Here is a 13,046-nt window from a genome sequence, read left to right as displayed (position 1 = left end):
TCAATTGTTGTTGTGATGTTGTTCTCTATGTGGATTGATTAACATGTGTTGCTTTTAATCATTGACTTATCTTAATAAAAAAAAACCGGATTTGTGTTTCAATTATTATGCATACCATAGTAGAGTTTGGCACTATGCATAGCATCACTATATATACATAATGTATAGCTCTGTATACACTAACTTGTTAGCAAGACATCACCTACCTAGAGTAAGGTAAGATGGCCACAGAAATCAAGGTAGAAATTATTGAGAGGCAAACAATTAAACCATCCACCTCAACTCCTCATCACTTGAGAAGTTATGAGCTCTCTTTTCTCGATCAGATGGCTATCGTAATTTACACCCCACTCCTTCTCTTCTATCCTATTACCAGTACTACTAGTAAGGTTAGTACTCGCCACCATGCTATGAGCATAGATGAAAAATGCCGGCATCTAATAGAATCATTAGCTAAAACTCTCACGTACTTCTACCCTTTAGCAGGAAGGATTGTGAAAGGTAACATAGTCGAGTGCACCGATGATGGAGCTGCATTTATAACAGCACGAATCAGCTGTTGCTTGTCGGATATTTTGGAAAACCCAGATGGCCAGATATTGAAACGATTCCTTCCAATTGAAATTGAATCCAAAGAAGCGGGCACAGGCTGGTTGCTGCTTGTACAAGTTAACTTATTTGAGTGTGGTGGAATGGCAATTGGGTTGAGCATTTCACATAGGATTGCTGATGCATCAACACTATGCACATTCATCAACTGTTGGGCCACAATAGCCCTTGGGTCAAGTGACAGTGATCAGGTACTAAACCTTCCAGAATTTGGTGCTGCATCTGTTTTTAAACCAATAGAATTTTCTAGCCCATCTCAGCCACCAGCAAGAGAAGTCGTCAAAGAAAAATGCATAACACAGAGGTATGTTTTTGATGCCCCAAAGATTTCCACTCTCCAATCTGAAGTAGCCAGTTCAGTTGTGGCCAAACCTACACGAGTAGAAGCGGTTTCAGCACTCATTTGGAAGTGTGCAACCGAAGCATCGAGATCAAACTTGAGGAAGCAAGGGCCTTCATTTTTCCGTCAAGATGTGAACTTGCGTAAAAGGGTTGTGCTTCCCTTGCCAGAAAACTTGGCTGGGAATGTTGTGGGTTCCTTTACATCAAGGGTTGATGAAGAGAGTAGTCTGATAAATCTAAAAGACTTGGTTGCTAAATTGAGGGAAGGCATTGAAGGACTGAAAGAAAAATATGCTGCAAAACTTGTCTTTGATTCTGATGAGGCATGGCAAGAAATCAAAGATAAGCAGAATAAGCCGAAAACTCATGACAACATGGAGATTTATAGCTGCACAAGTTGGTGTAGGTTTCCTTTGTACGAAGCCGATTTCGGATGGGGAAGACCATCATGGGTGAGCGTAGCTAGTATTGCAATTAAGAACATAATTGTTTTGATGGACAAAAGAGATTGCAGCGGAATTGAAGCATGGGTGACTATGAGTGAAGAAAGAAAGGCCTTATTTGAAAGCAATGTGGAACTGCTTGGGTATGCTTCTGTAAATCCAAGTGTGATTGACACCTAGCTATTAAGAGCCTACTCCTCCATTTCTTTTGGGACTTAAAAATAAATTGATTGTTGCAGTTCTAAATTAGTTGGAAATGTAATTGTATAAATTTCAGTAGATTACGGGTAGGATTCTATAATATATTTTAAATAATTTCTTAGTTGTAATGTAATATTTTACTACTATAAATAAAGGTACAATAGAATAAGAAACTACATTACAGAATAACGAAACTCTCTCTTCTCTATCTCCTTGCCGTCAGCCCCCTCTCTGTATAATCTCTGATTAAGAAGTATATAGCTTCTTCTTGGTGATACTATGTTCTCAATTACTTAGCCCGACGGCTTCGTCAAATGACATAAACTAAGATGGAGAAGTTTTCAATTTGTCAATATTTTACTTAATTTTCTTAAAAAAATAGACGCCAATTTTTACTCATCATGCCCAAGCATAAAACAAACCACTTCTTTTTCATTTATCTTCGTATTACAAGTCAAGCTGATGTTGTGGTTACATCATGATTATTTGATTTCTTTGATACTTCTTTTCTGCTTTTGACAACGACTTTATTATAAACTTTATTTGTGGGTTTTGGCATATTTCTCTTTTATCCACGTGCACTCAAATTAAATACTCTATTATCCTTTCAAAATTCACAAAAGATAACAGATGGCGGAAAAGAGGTGTGAAAAGTCTTCCCACCGACAAGGATCCTATCCGGATCCTAGAATCTAGATATCAATCAGTCGTGTCCGTTTATCGTATATTGTATTGTAAGTTTTCATTAGGTATTATTTGTATTTAATTTTAAATTTTAAATTTTAAATAATTTTAACCGTACGATATATGATTAACGAATACGATTGATTATCCCCTGAATACTCACAAAGAAGATCTGAAGAAAATCCTACTCCTATTCCCACAATCCGTTGTTGAAAAGTTGTGTTCCAACCATGGAAGAAAATGCCGATAATATCGGCGAAATATCGCCGATATTATCGGTTTTTCGGGGTATGGATATTCTAAGTGGTATCCGAGTGGTTTTCGGCCAAATATCGCGATAATATCGCTAATATCGATAATATCGCGATATTAGCGATATTATCGCGATATTAGCCATAATATCGTCGAGGATCCTCCGTCGTCGTCGTCGCAACGACAGCCGAAGAAGAAATGGGGGGGGGGAGAACCGAAGAAGAAACAAGGAGAAGTCGGCTTCCGGAGGCAGAACGTCGACGAGGGCTTTCGGAGGCAGAACGTCGGCTTCAGATTCTTGAGGCGGCTGTACAGATCGTCCTCATCGGAGGCCTGGATCTGTTCGGTGTAGCCCTGGAGGTCGGATCTGATGGAGGGGATCGATGCCGGTGGCTCCGGCGAGGGCTTCGTGTCTTCGTGTGTGTGTGTGGTCTGTGTGGTCTGCGTGTGTCGTCGGAGAGGGAGAGGGTATGGATGTTGCTCACGGGTAGAGAGGGAGAGGGTGAGGGCGACTTGAGGGAGAGAGAGCTCGGGGAGCTTCGAAGAGCAGAAGAGGGAGTGAAGGGAGAAAGGAAGAGAGATGAGAGAGGGAGTACGGGAGAAAGGGGGCGTGGGTCCTTAGGCTCAAGAATTAAGACCCAAAAACTATTTTTAATTAGGAGTGGGGTGTGACATCACGTGTAGACTTGTTTTTATTAATACATTATGAACGTTGTAACTTGTTTGTATTAATACATTACGAACGACACTTAAATTTTTTACTATATAAAAGGATTTTGTTGTCTACATATTGTATTAATTCATTATATATAAATGATTATGGTGTGTTTAAATTTCTTTTATTAATTACTACATATTTTCTACACTCACAATGTTTGCCAGCTCGCTATATAATCAACTTGATAATGTTAAATCCATCATGCAATGCATTTCCTTTCAATTTTTTGTGATAAACTAATAGATAATTGACTAAATAAACATCCTGTAAAGTTTCAATAAAAATTTCCAAGTTTTTCTTACAATTTCCGTAGTTTCCATGTAATTTTTATCGATATCGATATTATCCCGATATTTCCATCGATATTTCCGTGATTTCGGACTACCGATATTTCCGATATTACCGATATTTAATACCTTGGTTCCAACTCGTATTTGTGAAAGATTTCGATAAATTACAGTAAAAGTTTCTGAATAAATTATACCACAAGTAATTATTTTTTCCAATCTTTAAATGATGCTTTTTGTTGCAATTGTAGTCTTTTAGCTTATGCCATCAAAATTTCTATTAAGTTGAACGATAAAATAGAAATTTCATCAAAAAAATTTGTATGAAGTAAAAGCAATTCAGTTCAATTTTCCCTTTGATTGAATTTTTAATTCTACAAGGGAGCGTTTGTTTGCCCGTCTTAGCTCTCATTGGACTAGACTAGATTGAATATTAGTCTAGTCCAGTATTTGTTTCCCCGTGGGACCAGTGTTAATGAGATTAACTATGACTCACTTTCACTAGAGACGTCGCTAACCGGTCTTCACGAGTCCCCCAAAAAACCATGGGATTAGCTAAGAACTTCGCTTCGTTCTACTTGATTCACCTCCTCAACCACGATTGCGACGGCACATCACGTTGTCCTGCTCGATTCACCTCCTTGACCTTGATTTCGATGGCAAAGGACGACTTCATCTCAGACACGGAACTCGTCAACTGCTTCATCTCCGACAATTACCTCGTCGTTTGCGTCATCTGGGTCGGCCGGATTTGGGTCCTGGGAAGCCTAAAAAGGCTATGACGGGGGGGGGGTGAGCTGATGAGGATCCAAAAATTGTTTTGTTTTATTTTTAGTGGGTAATGTTTAATTTTTTATAGTTCTGATGATATGATGATTGTTTAGCTTAAATTTGAGAGTGGTTTGGTCAATTTTGGATTGCAAAATTGTTTCTTTGCTAAATTCGCCATTGATGTGTGTAGAGCTTTCGTTAATACTGAACCAGAGAGAAAAGGAAGAAGCTGAAATTCTCTCTCTGACTCTCATTTGCAATTCTTTTGTTTTTGGGGTTTATATATATGAGCGTGTGTTATTTCCAGTTCCAGATGAAAACTGTCAGAGTTGAAATATATTTTGATGAAATTGAAATGGTTTATATCTTTGGCTTTTTTCTAGATAAAAAAGAAACAGAATCTACAAATTTCAGAAAGAGAGAGGTGCAGGGCAGGGCAATGGAACTCGATTATAGAAAGATAATTTTTAGGATTTTGATTTTTGTGTTTTGGTTTTGAATATTTATAATTGGTTTTATTAGAGAGATGTTTTGATTTTGAATATTTAGAATTGGATTTTACTAGAGAGACAAGCTCACAACTATGATTTTTTCACATTCAGTGTTTTATTTGATTCTGGGTTTGAGTTGGACTTTTGGGTTCTATGCTCGACATTCTACAAAAAGAAGGTGTGATAAATGGTGAGGGAGAGAAAAGATTGGTATAAAAAATATCAAATTCCAAAAATATTTTATTCCGCTTGCTAGTCCGACACTGCATCAAACATTTCACTATTCTTATACTGTTTAGTCCATGATAAGCTAGTCCAACTTAATCTTTGAAGCTAGTCCAATCCGAGATAGTTTGGTGCAACAAACGTATCCTAAATGACTACTTAATTTGCTTTTTTTTTTTTTTGATGAAATATCTACTTTACTCCTTAATTTAATGAAAAGTTAACGCAGTTAATGAAAACACCACAAGTACAACATGGGATGTAGGGATATATTTTGAGGGCAAGAGCAACTATAGTAAAGTTCAGAAACCAAAATTAAATTCATAGTATAATTTAGAGACATTGGCTACAATTTAGTCTAAAAAATAATTTTTTTTTATCGAAAGTCTAAAAAAAATAATTACCAAAAAGAAAATTGATTTTCACAAAGAATTCAAATTGAATATTATTTCTTAATTTGCATCATGATGAATATTCTTTCCATGCCTAGAGAAAAAGGATACCTTTGTGCATGGCGGCTTTCCTTGAGGTATGCCTCAAATAAAGTCTTGGTCTTCGGTCGACCTCAAATAAGATTTTTAAAAGGGTATATATGTGATTCAGCCTTTATTGTAGTTAATGTTTTTAATGTCTATTGTTTGGAAGTGTATCCTTTGCGAGATTCTATGTCCCATATATCCACTCCACTTGACCCTTGTGTTTATATAAAAAGTCAAGCTAGGCAGCTTGTGGATACATTAACATCTTAAATCAGAATACGATGCTTAAAATAAAAATAAAAAATAAAAATAAAAAATAAAAAAAATTGTTGACAAACGATAATATTAGTAGATTAAATTGTGAGTTGTTATGGGAGAGAGAAATCAGCGGGGTTCAAATTCACATTAGAATGCATAGACATCTTTGTTTTTTACCATTGTAATAAAACTTCATCTGTCATACAATAATCTTATTTATTCACAAGGTTAATGACAAATATATATAGAACGTGGTTTGATCTATCGTTATCCAGAAGCACGAGTTCGTCTAAAATTTACACGGTCAGTTATATGAGGATTACTATTCATAACTCAAAAGATTCATACAATGCTTCAAACTCAATATGTTCTTATATGAGGCCTCGTCGTCAATTGTTTTGTTGACAACAAACGCTGATTAAATTCTCAATTTTCTTGTAGTCATTGGCACAAAGAAAATAATCTCAAAACAAGAATACAAAAAAGTAACGTGGTTTAGTATAAAGTCTAGGTAAAGTACGACGATGAATTTCACTAAAAAATGGAGATTACAAAAGAATTTTTGGTACCTCATCATCCAAATTCCACAAATTACAAACCTTAAATCAAACGAGCAGAGAACCAAAAAAACAATTAGAGGAGATTATCCTAAATTGTTCTCTAACTGTCAAACTCACAAATTGACTCTCACAAATTTTGTGACATCTCACATCGTCCAGATGAGTGGATTCTATAAACCTTATATGTATATTTTCATCTTTACCTAGCACGAGGCCTTTTGGGAACTCACTGGCTTCGGGTTCCATCGAAATCCGAAGTTAAGCGAGTTCGGGCGAGAGCATTCCCAGGATGGGTGACCCACTGGGAAGTTCTCGTCTGAGTTTTCAGAAACAAAACTGTGACGGAGTGGTCGGGGCCCGAAGCGGACAATATCGTGCTACGATGGAGTTAAGCCCAGGATGTGGAGGGGGCTCGGGCCGGAATGTGTCAATTTAGTATCAGAGCCAATCCATAGTTGGAAGTGTGCCGACGAGGACATCGGAACCCTAAGACCAATTCCAATGGTGGGCTAAAAGCCAAATTACCTACCAAAATTCTCCCCCAAACCCAATCCAACCCAAGGGAAAAATTTGGGTTAAATGCTAAATGCTAAACCAATACCAGATTTCCCCCAAAATTTAGCCCAGAAATCGGAATTTAAATTTTTCAATATTTATCGGAATTTAAATTTTTTTAGATTAAAATGTTCATAAAATTAATTTACGATAGTCTACATATTTATTTATATATTTATTTATTTAATTTATCCACAAAAATAGCCTAAGTTCATTATTTAATAATCCCAGGCTAAAATTTTAGGCTAGAACGGTTGGAGCAGAAAAGCTGTTTTTGGGTTAAAAGCTAAATTTTCTGGACTAAAATATTTGGCTTTTAGCCCAACCATTGGAGATGGTCTAAGGGGGTGGATTGTGACATCTCACATCACCCAGGAGAGTGGATCATGTAAGTCTTATATGTATATTCTCATCTCTATCTAGCATGAGGCTTTTTGGAAAATCACTGGCTTCGGGTTCCATTGAAACTCCGAAGTTAAGCGAGATCACAGCGAGAGCAATCTCAGGATGGGTGACCCACTGAGAAGTTCTTATGTGAGTTATCAGAAACAAAACCGTGAAGGCGTGGTCGAGACCCAAAACAAACAATATCGTGCTACGGTGAAGTCGAGTCCGGAATGTAATGGGGGCCCGGGCCGGGACGTGACAAATTTGCCACTAAAAAAAGTCCCAATAAACAAACCCAAGACCCTATTTGTGGAGTATTGGACTTATAAATGAGAATCCTAATGGAAAGTAAATTTAAAACGTAATAGGCAAGGAAATCAAATCCTTATCCTAATCAAATAAGTGCATTACCAAAATTTGTCCACAAAACAAAGAATTCAAACCAAAAATGCAAAACTCAACTCAAATAAGACACAAAACCAAATAGGAAACGCGAGAGGACACCAACAATTTTTTCTGCCCATCTCTGACCAGTCGGTTACCACCTCCAACCGGTCGCTCGCTGCTTCTCTGATTCTCCCAATCGTTTCACTTTCAAATTTGTAATCGACACAAAAATTTTGAACCGTAAATCACATTAGGGGCATGTTTTCATTTATAACTGTCTAAGTGAAACTAAGGACGTGAAAGGGATCCTCAAAATTGTCTAGAAACTATTTTTTTTTTTTAAATGGTTTAGTATTTGTCTGGAGGAAGGAAAATTATGATATTGGTTAATTTGTTTCGAAGAGAAATGTTCCTTGTATATAGGGGAACATATAATTTTCTGAATTAGGTACTTGTTCATTGTTCAAATAATTTTAATGAACAGGTACTTGTTCATTTTAGTCACGCCTCCAAGTTTTAATGAAGCGAACTATGTTTCTAAACCTTATGTGTGTGTATATGTCCGCAGATTAAATTTAAATGCAGGGCTGGCCATGAGAATTTAGAATTCTAAGCGAGCCTTCGAAGTGGGGTCATAGAGTTCTCTGACCCCCACCTTCCAATCATTTGTAAATTGATATGTATAAAAAACTAAATATATGAAAATGTTCATTTCTACATAAAATATCATTAAAAATTAATATCAAAAGAAGAAAAATATACAAACATCACTTAAATATTACACGTCGTGCATTTTTAGACCAAATGTACTAATTAAGTTTTCATAATTTAATTTTTCAACCAATTCTTTATCAGTTGACTAGGATTTTTTTTTTTGATAATTTTATTGAATTTGAATTGTAAAATTTATATGTACGTATATGTCTGTATCATATATATATATATATATATATATATATATATATTGGAGGCCCCTCCAAAGTGGGGTTCTAGGCGGCTGCCTACTTCGGCTACCCTCAGGGCCGGCCTTGTTTAAATGGATTGGAGCCTAATAATGACTTCGGTTTCGGTTCAAATTTAATACAAAATCGTCTGGTGCCATTTAGTACTATGATTTAGTGTTATTATTTCTTTACTTGTAAGTGAGAGGTTTTAGATTCAATTCTTGCCAAATGCGAATTTGAACTACATTATTACTAATACCTTATAAGGCCTAGCCCACTCCCTACCCCTTTAGTATAGATAATATTATTTGTTAAAAAAATTTTAAAAAAAAATTCGTCTAGTACAGAATATAGTTCTTCCAATCTTTTTGAGATTTTGATCGATTTGGGCTTGCAACCCTTCATATTTTGTAGAGAGAAATGCTAAAGAGACTTTTAAAGTGGGATTTTTTTTTTGAACAAACAATATTATCTACACTAAGGGGAAATGAGAAGGGGGTGGGCTTAACCTCACAATGAGACTTTTTATAAATTTTTTGTCACCTCACAGTTTAATGTCAATTTTTATGCCAAAATTATAAAACATTGTGTCAAACATAAGGTGACAGAGAGTTCCACTTTTGAGACTCTTCTTAGCATTTCTTATTTTCTAAATAGGTATTTTAAGAGTGCTCATTTATTTAGAGAACTGTTATTAGCATTCAAAAAATCTCATTCTACACTCCTCACTAGTGTATTTTTTTTTCTTTTAATTATAGAGAGTTTGGAGTGCAAAATAAGATTTTTGAAGTGCTAATAACAATTTCATTTATTTAAATTAAAGTTTATAAAGTTGTATGACATGTGTGTTGATAATTAGATTATTATTAAATTTGTTAAACGTGTTTATTTATTATGGAGAATGATTATCTCCCCTTCTAATCTTTCCCCTTTCCCTCCTTTCCTATTTGAACGGTTACGGTTTAGCTACGTCAACATCTTATATTAATTTTTTTATAGAGACAATAAGACAAAAAATAATATATGAGAAAAGAAGAGGAAAGGTGATAAAAATAGAAAGAGAGAGAATCTTACTCTATTTAGTATACGTGACATACCACATAGTTTTGTAAGTATAATCTGAACATGATCTAAATCATTCTTACAGATGTCAAGCCAACTGGTAATGAAAACTACATAATTTTGTCGTTTTGTCCATTTCGTGAACCATAGAAAATATATAGAAAAACGCCAAACTTCGGATTACTATAAAATAAAATAAAAAGTATTATTTCAAACTTGGTTTCGTTTTCTTCAATTAAATATTGTCCTCTGACAACTCATAAAATCCTAATTTTGTAAGATTATATGGCTGTTTATTTTTAAAATAATATTAAGAAGATTAAATTTTTAAACTAAAATTTTAAATTAAATTTATAAATCAAATGATATGCCAATAGCATCGATAGAAAATAAGCATCTTATTCAACATTTGAGTAATAATTTAATTATCAACGATCACTTAATTTAGTTTGCAAAGTTTAATTTAAAATTTTGGTTTCCTTAGTATTACTCCTATTTGTATAAGAGTTTTATTAACATCCCACATTTTATTAACCACACCCAACATGCTGAAAGCACCTCATATTTACTTTTTAAATTAAAAATTATCTTAATCCACCCACGTAATTTCCTTCTCTACCCTTACACCCCCCAAGGAAATAATAAAGGTTGTTGCTGCTTTGTTGGGAGATTTATCCAGTGTTAGAAAGAATTGCTTCTGTTTGTCGAATTCCAGGAAATAAAATGTGCCTAGCTTCTAGTGTATTGATATCTGTATAATTTAGCTGTTTTTGTTTGGTTCTTGCTCTAATCTAACTTGACCTCTTACATTTTTATCCTATTTTGCTATGAGATTTCAAACTTCAGCTAGCTTTTTTCTTCTTGAAGTCTCTCAAAAAATGAGAAATGAAACTCTCTTTTCCAGACATTCTTAACTGCTAAATGGAATCAGTTTCTGATTCCTAATTAATGATTATGCATGTATCAACATCAATATATTTCCCTTACGAAAAATCTCATGGGTTTCTTGTAGCATTTGCAATTGTGATCGCGATTACACCCCCAACTTATGAAAATTATCTTTAAAAAAGTGATATCGGAATTTGCAGAAAATGTTTTCAAATTTGAACTCTTAGACTGCAACTCGAAAATAAGAAAAATCGATCTCAACATGTTCTTGAATTATTATTAGATTTTGCTGTTAAAAGAACTTACAGAGTGTACTATTTAAGGCTTAAAAAGTCGTTTTATATCAAGATATATGAGTTATTTATTATTAAATTTTATATAAGATGTGGTCAACAAAAATATGGGGTATTAATAAAAAACCCTTTACACACCTACCTTCGTCCCTTCTAGGATGAGTTTTTGACTTTCTGCGCCACCTCTGGCCCAACGGCCGCCAGTTGAATTATTTGAACCCAGTTGCCTCACCGGAGTCTATTATAACAGCTCTTCGTGCCACCCACTTTGTAGTTTTCTTTTCATTTCGTGGTAAAATTGACGAGTAATTCTCCTATTTAACAATTATTTATGTCTGAGAAAAATGCATGTCATTTCCACCCAATTCCAAAGTCTAGTTTGTAGTGATTCTTGTGAATTCTGATCCACAAATACTCTACGGAGATCATGGAGTTTGAGATGATCAAGAGAGAAACCCTAAAACCATCCTCCCCAACCCCTCAATATCTTAGAAACTTCAAGCTTTCCCTTTTGAATCAACTTAGTCCTGCTGCTTATGAATCCTTGGTCCTCTTCTACCCCAGAAATGACAGTACAACCCCCCAAATCTCCCTCCGGATCCTCAAGAAATCGCTGTCGGAAACCCTAGTTCGCTTCTACCCGCTTGCCGGAAGAATGAAAGATAACATCTCCGTTGATTGCAATGATTATGGAGTTGACTATGTTGAAGCCAAAGTCAATGGTCTGCTCTCTACGTTCCTATCACAACCTGATGCTGGGACATTGAGACATCTCCTTCCAGTAGCGACCGAGTCCCCTGAAGCTGGCAAGGGAGCTCTGCTTCTAGTTCAGGCCAACGTTTTCGGTTGCGGTGGATTGGCAATTGGTATTTGTATGTCACATAAGTTGGCTGATGCAGCCTCATTGAGCACATTCATTATGTCCTGGTCAGCAACTGCTCTTGGATTCAGTCAAGCTCTCCTTCCAGATTTCACTGCATCATTTCGATTTCCACCAATCGATTATTCCTCATCATTCCACCAGTCCTCACCAGTAGATGCAAAGAGAGAGAATTGTGTCACAAAGAGGTTTGTGTTCAATGCATCGAAGATTTCTGCTCTTAGGACTAAAGCAGCCAGTACGATCGTGGATCAACCTACGCAGGCCGAAGCTGTCACAGCCCTCATTTGGAGATGTGCAGTTGCTGCGTCAAGATCATCAAACTCGCTGCAGCCGCCTCCTAAGCTATCTGTGTTGTCACAATCCGTGGACATTCGAAAAAGTGTCGTGCCGCCCCTGTCAGATGACTCCATAGGAAACCTCATGGGGTACTTCGCGGCACAGACAGACGAGAATGAGTTGGAGCTGCAAGGCTTGGTAGCTCAGCTAAGGAGAGGAATCAAAGAATTGAGCAACAATTACGCTAAAAGACCTGGAAAGGATCAGGCGATTCGCGAGTCTGTCAAAGAGGTACATAATAATTTTGTCAAAAGAGATGATACTACAAGTTTCTATGTGGGAACAGATTTGGGTAATTATAAGTTACTGTATGAGGTAAATTTTGGGTGGGGAAAGCCAATCTGGCTGAGTAATGTCCCTGCTGCTTCAAGCACTAATGTTGCCTATTTGGTGAGCACAAGAAAGGATGATGGCATAGAGGCTTGGGTGACTTTGAGTGAGGAAGACATGGCTGCTTTTGAAAGCAATCAGGAGCTTCTTGCTTTTGCATTACTGAATCCAAGTGTATTATTACAACATAATAACTTAGCACTCAAGTCTGCTCTTTAAAAATTTCCATCAGTAAAGTGTTGTTTGTTTTTAAGAATACTTTCCCACAACTTTCTGAGGCTATGTTCATAGTTTTGAGTTATTATCGGAAAAGAATGGAATTATGTGGATGGACTATGAATTTAAATCAAAATATATTTGGATGAAATTGTAAAACCTAATGGTGAGGTTCCACCTCTGATTTCACAATCATACTCTTATGGATCATACTGTCGAGTTTCAAAAAGACGAGCCAACACTGATATGCTGTTCAATAGTTCAATGTTGATACTGATTCCAACCTAACCATTTGCTAGCCCAATAGGAGTGAGGTTTGATCTTAAAAGGTCTTAATGTAATTAGAAACATAACCATGTAATTATAAGTTGTAAATTGTTTTGTCAAACTCTTCTTCATTTTGTCTCCAACTTAAGCACTTGCTAGCCCAGCAAGAGTGGGAGAG

General features: G+C 35.9%; 2 protein-coding genes across 2 annotated transcripts; both read left to right on the top strand.

The window, feature by feature from the left end:
* The first annotated feature begins 108 nt into the window (after positions 1-108).
* LOC126621662 (BAHD acyltransferase At5g47980-like) lies at positions 109-1,771 on the top strand. The gene has a single exon (XM_050290202.1). It carries the CDS (start codon positions 222-224, stop codon positions 1,572-1,574), a length of 1,353 nt encoding a protein of 450 aa, XP_050146159.1. The 5' UTR covers positions 109-221; the 3' UTR covers positions 1,575-1,771.
* Positions 1,772-11,019: 9,248 nt separating this feature from the next.
* Positions 11,020-12,752, top strand: LOC126624732 (BAHD acyltransferase At5g47980-like). The gene has a single exon (XM_050293839.1). It carries the CDS (start codon positions 11,264-11,266, stop codon positions 12,602-12,604), a length of 1,341 nt encoding a protein of 446 aa, XP_050149796.1. The 5' UTR covers positions 11,020-11,263; the 3' UTR covers positions 12,605-12,752.
* The last annotated feature ends 294 nt before the right edge of the window (positions 12,753-13,046 follow it).

This window comes from Malus sylvestris, chromosome 5 (genome assembly GCF_916048215.2).
Source record: "Malus sylvestris chromosome 5, drMalSylv7.2, whole genome shotgun sequence".
NCBI lineage: Eukaryota > Viridiplantae > Streptophyta > Magnoliopsida > Rosales > Rosaceae > Malus > Malus sylvestris.
This window is presented reverse-complemented; position numbering and strand designations above follow the sequence as displayed.

Coding starts and splice junctions, on each gene's coding strand:
- LOC126621662 (XM_050290202.1), top strand. CDS start 222: ATGGCCACAGAAATCAAGGTAGAAATTATTGAGAGGCAAACAATTAAA.
- LOC126624732 (XM_050293839.1), top strand. CDS start 11,264: ATGGAGTTTGAGATGATCAAGAGAGAAACCCTAAAACCATCCTCCCCA.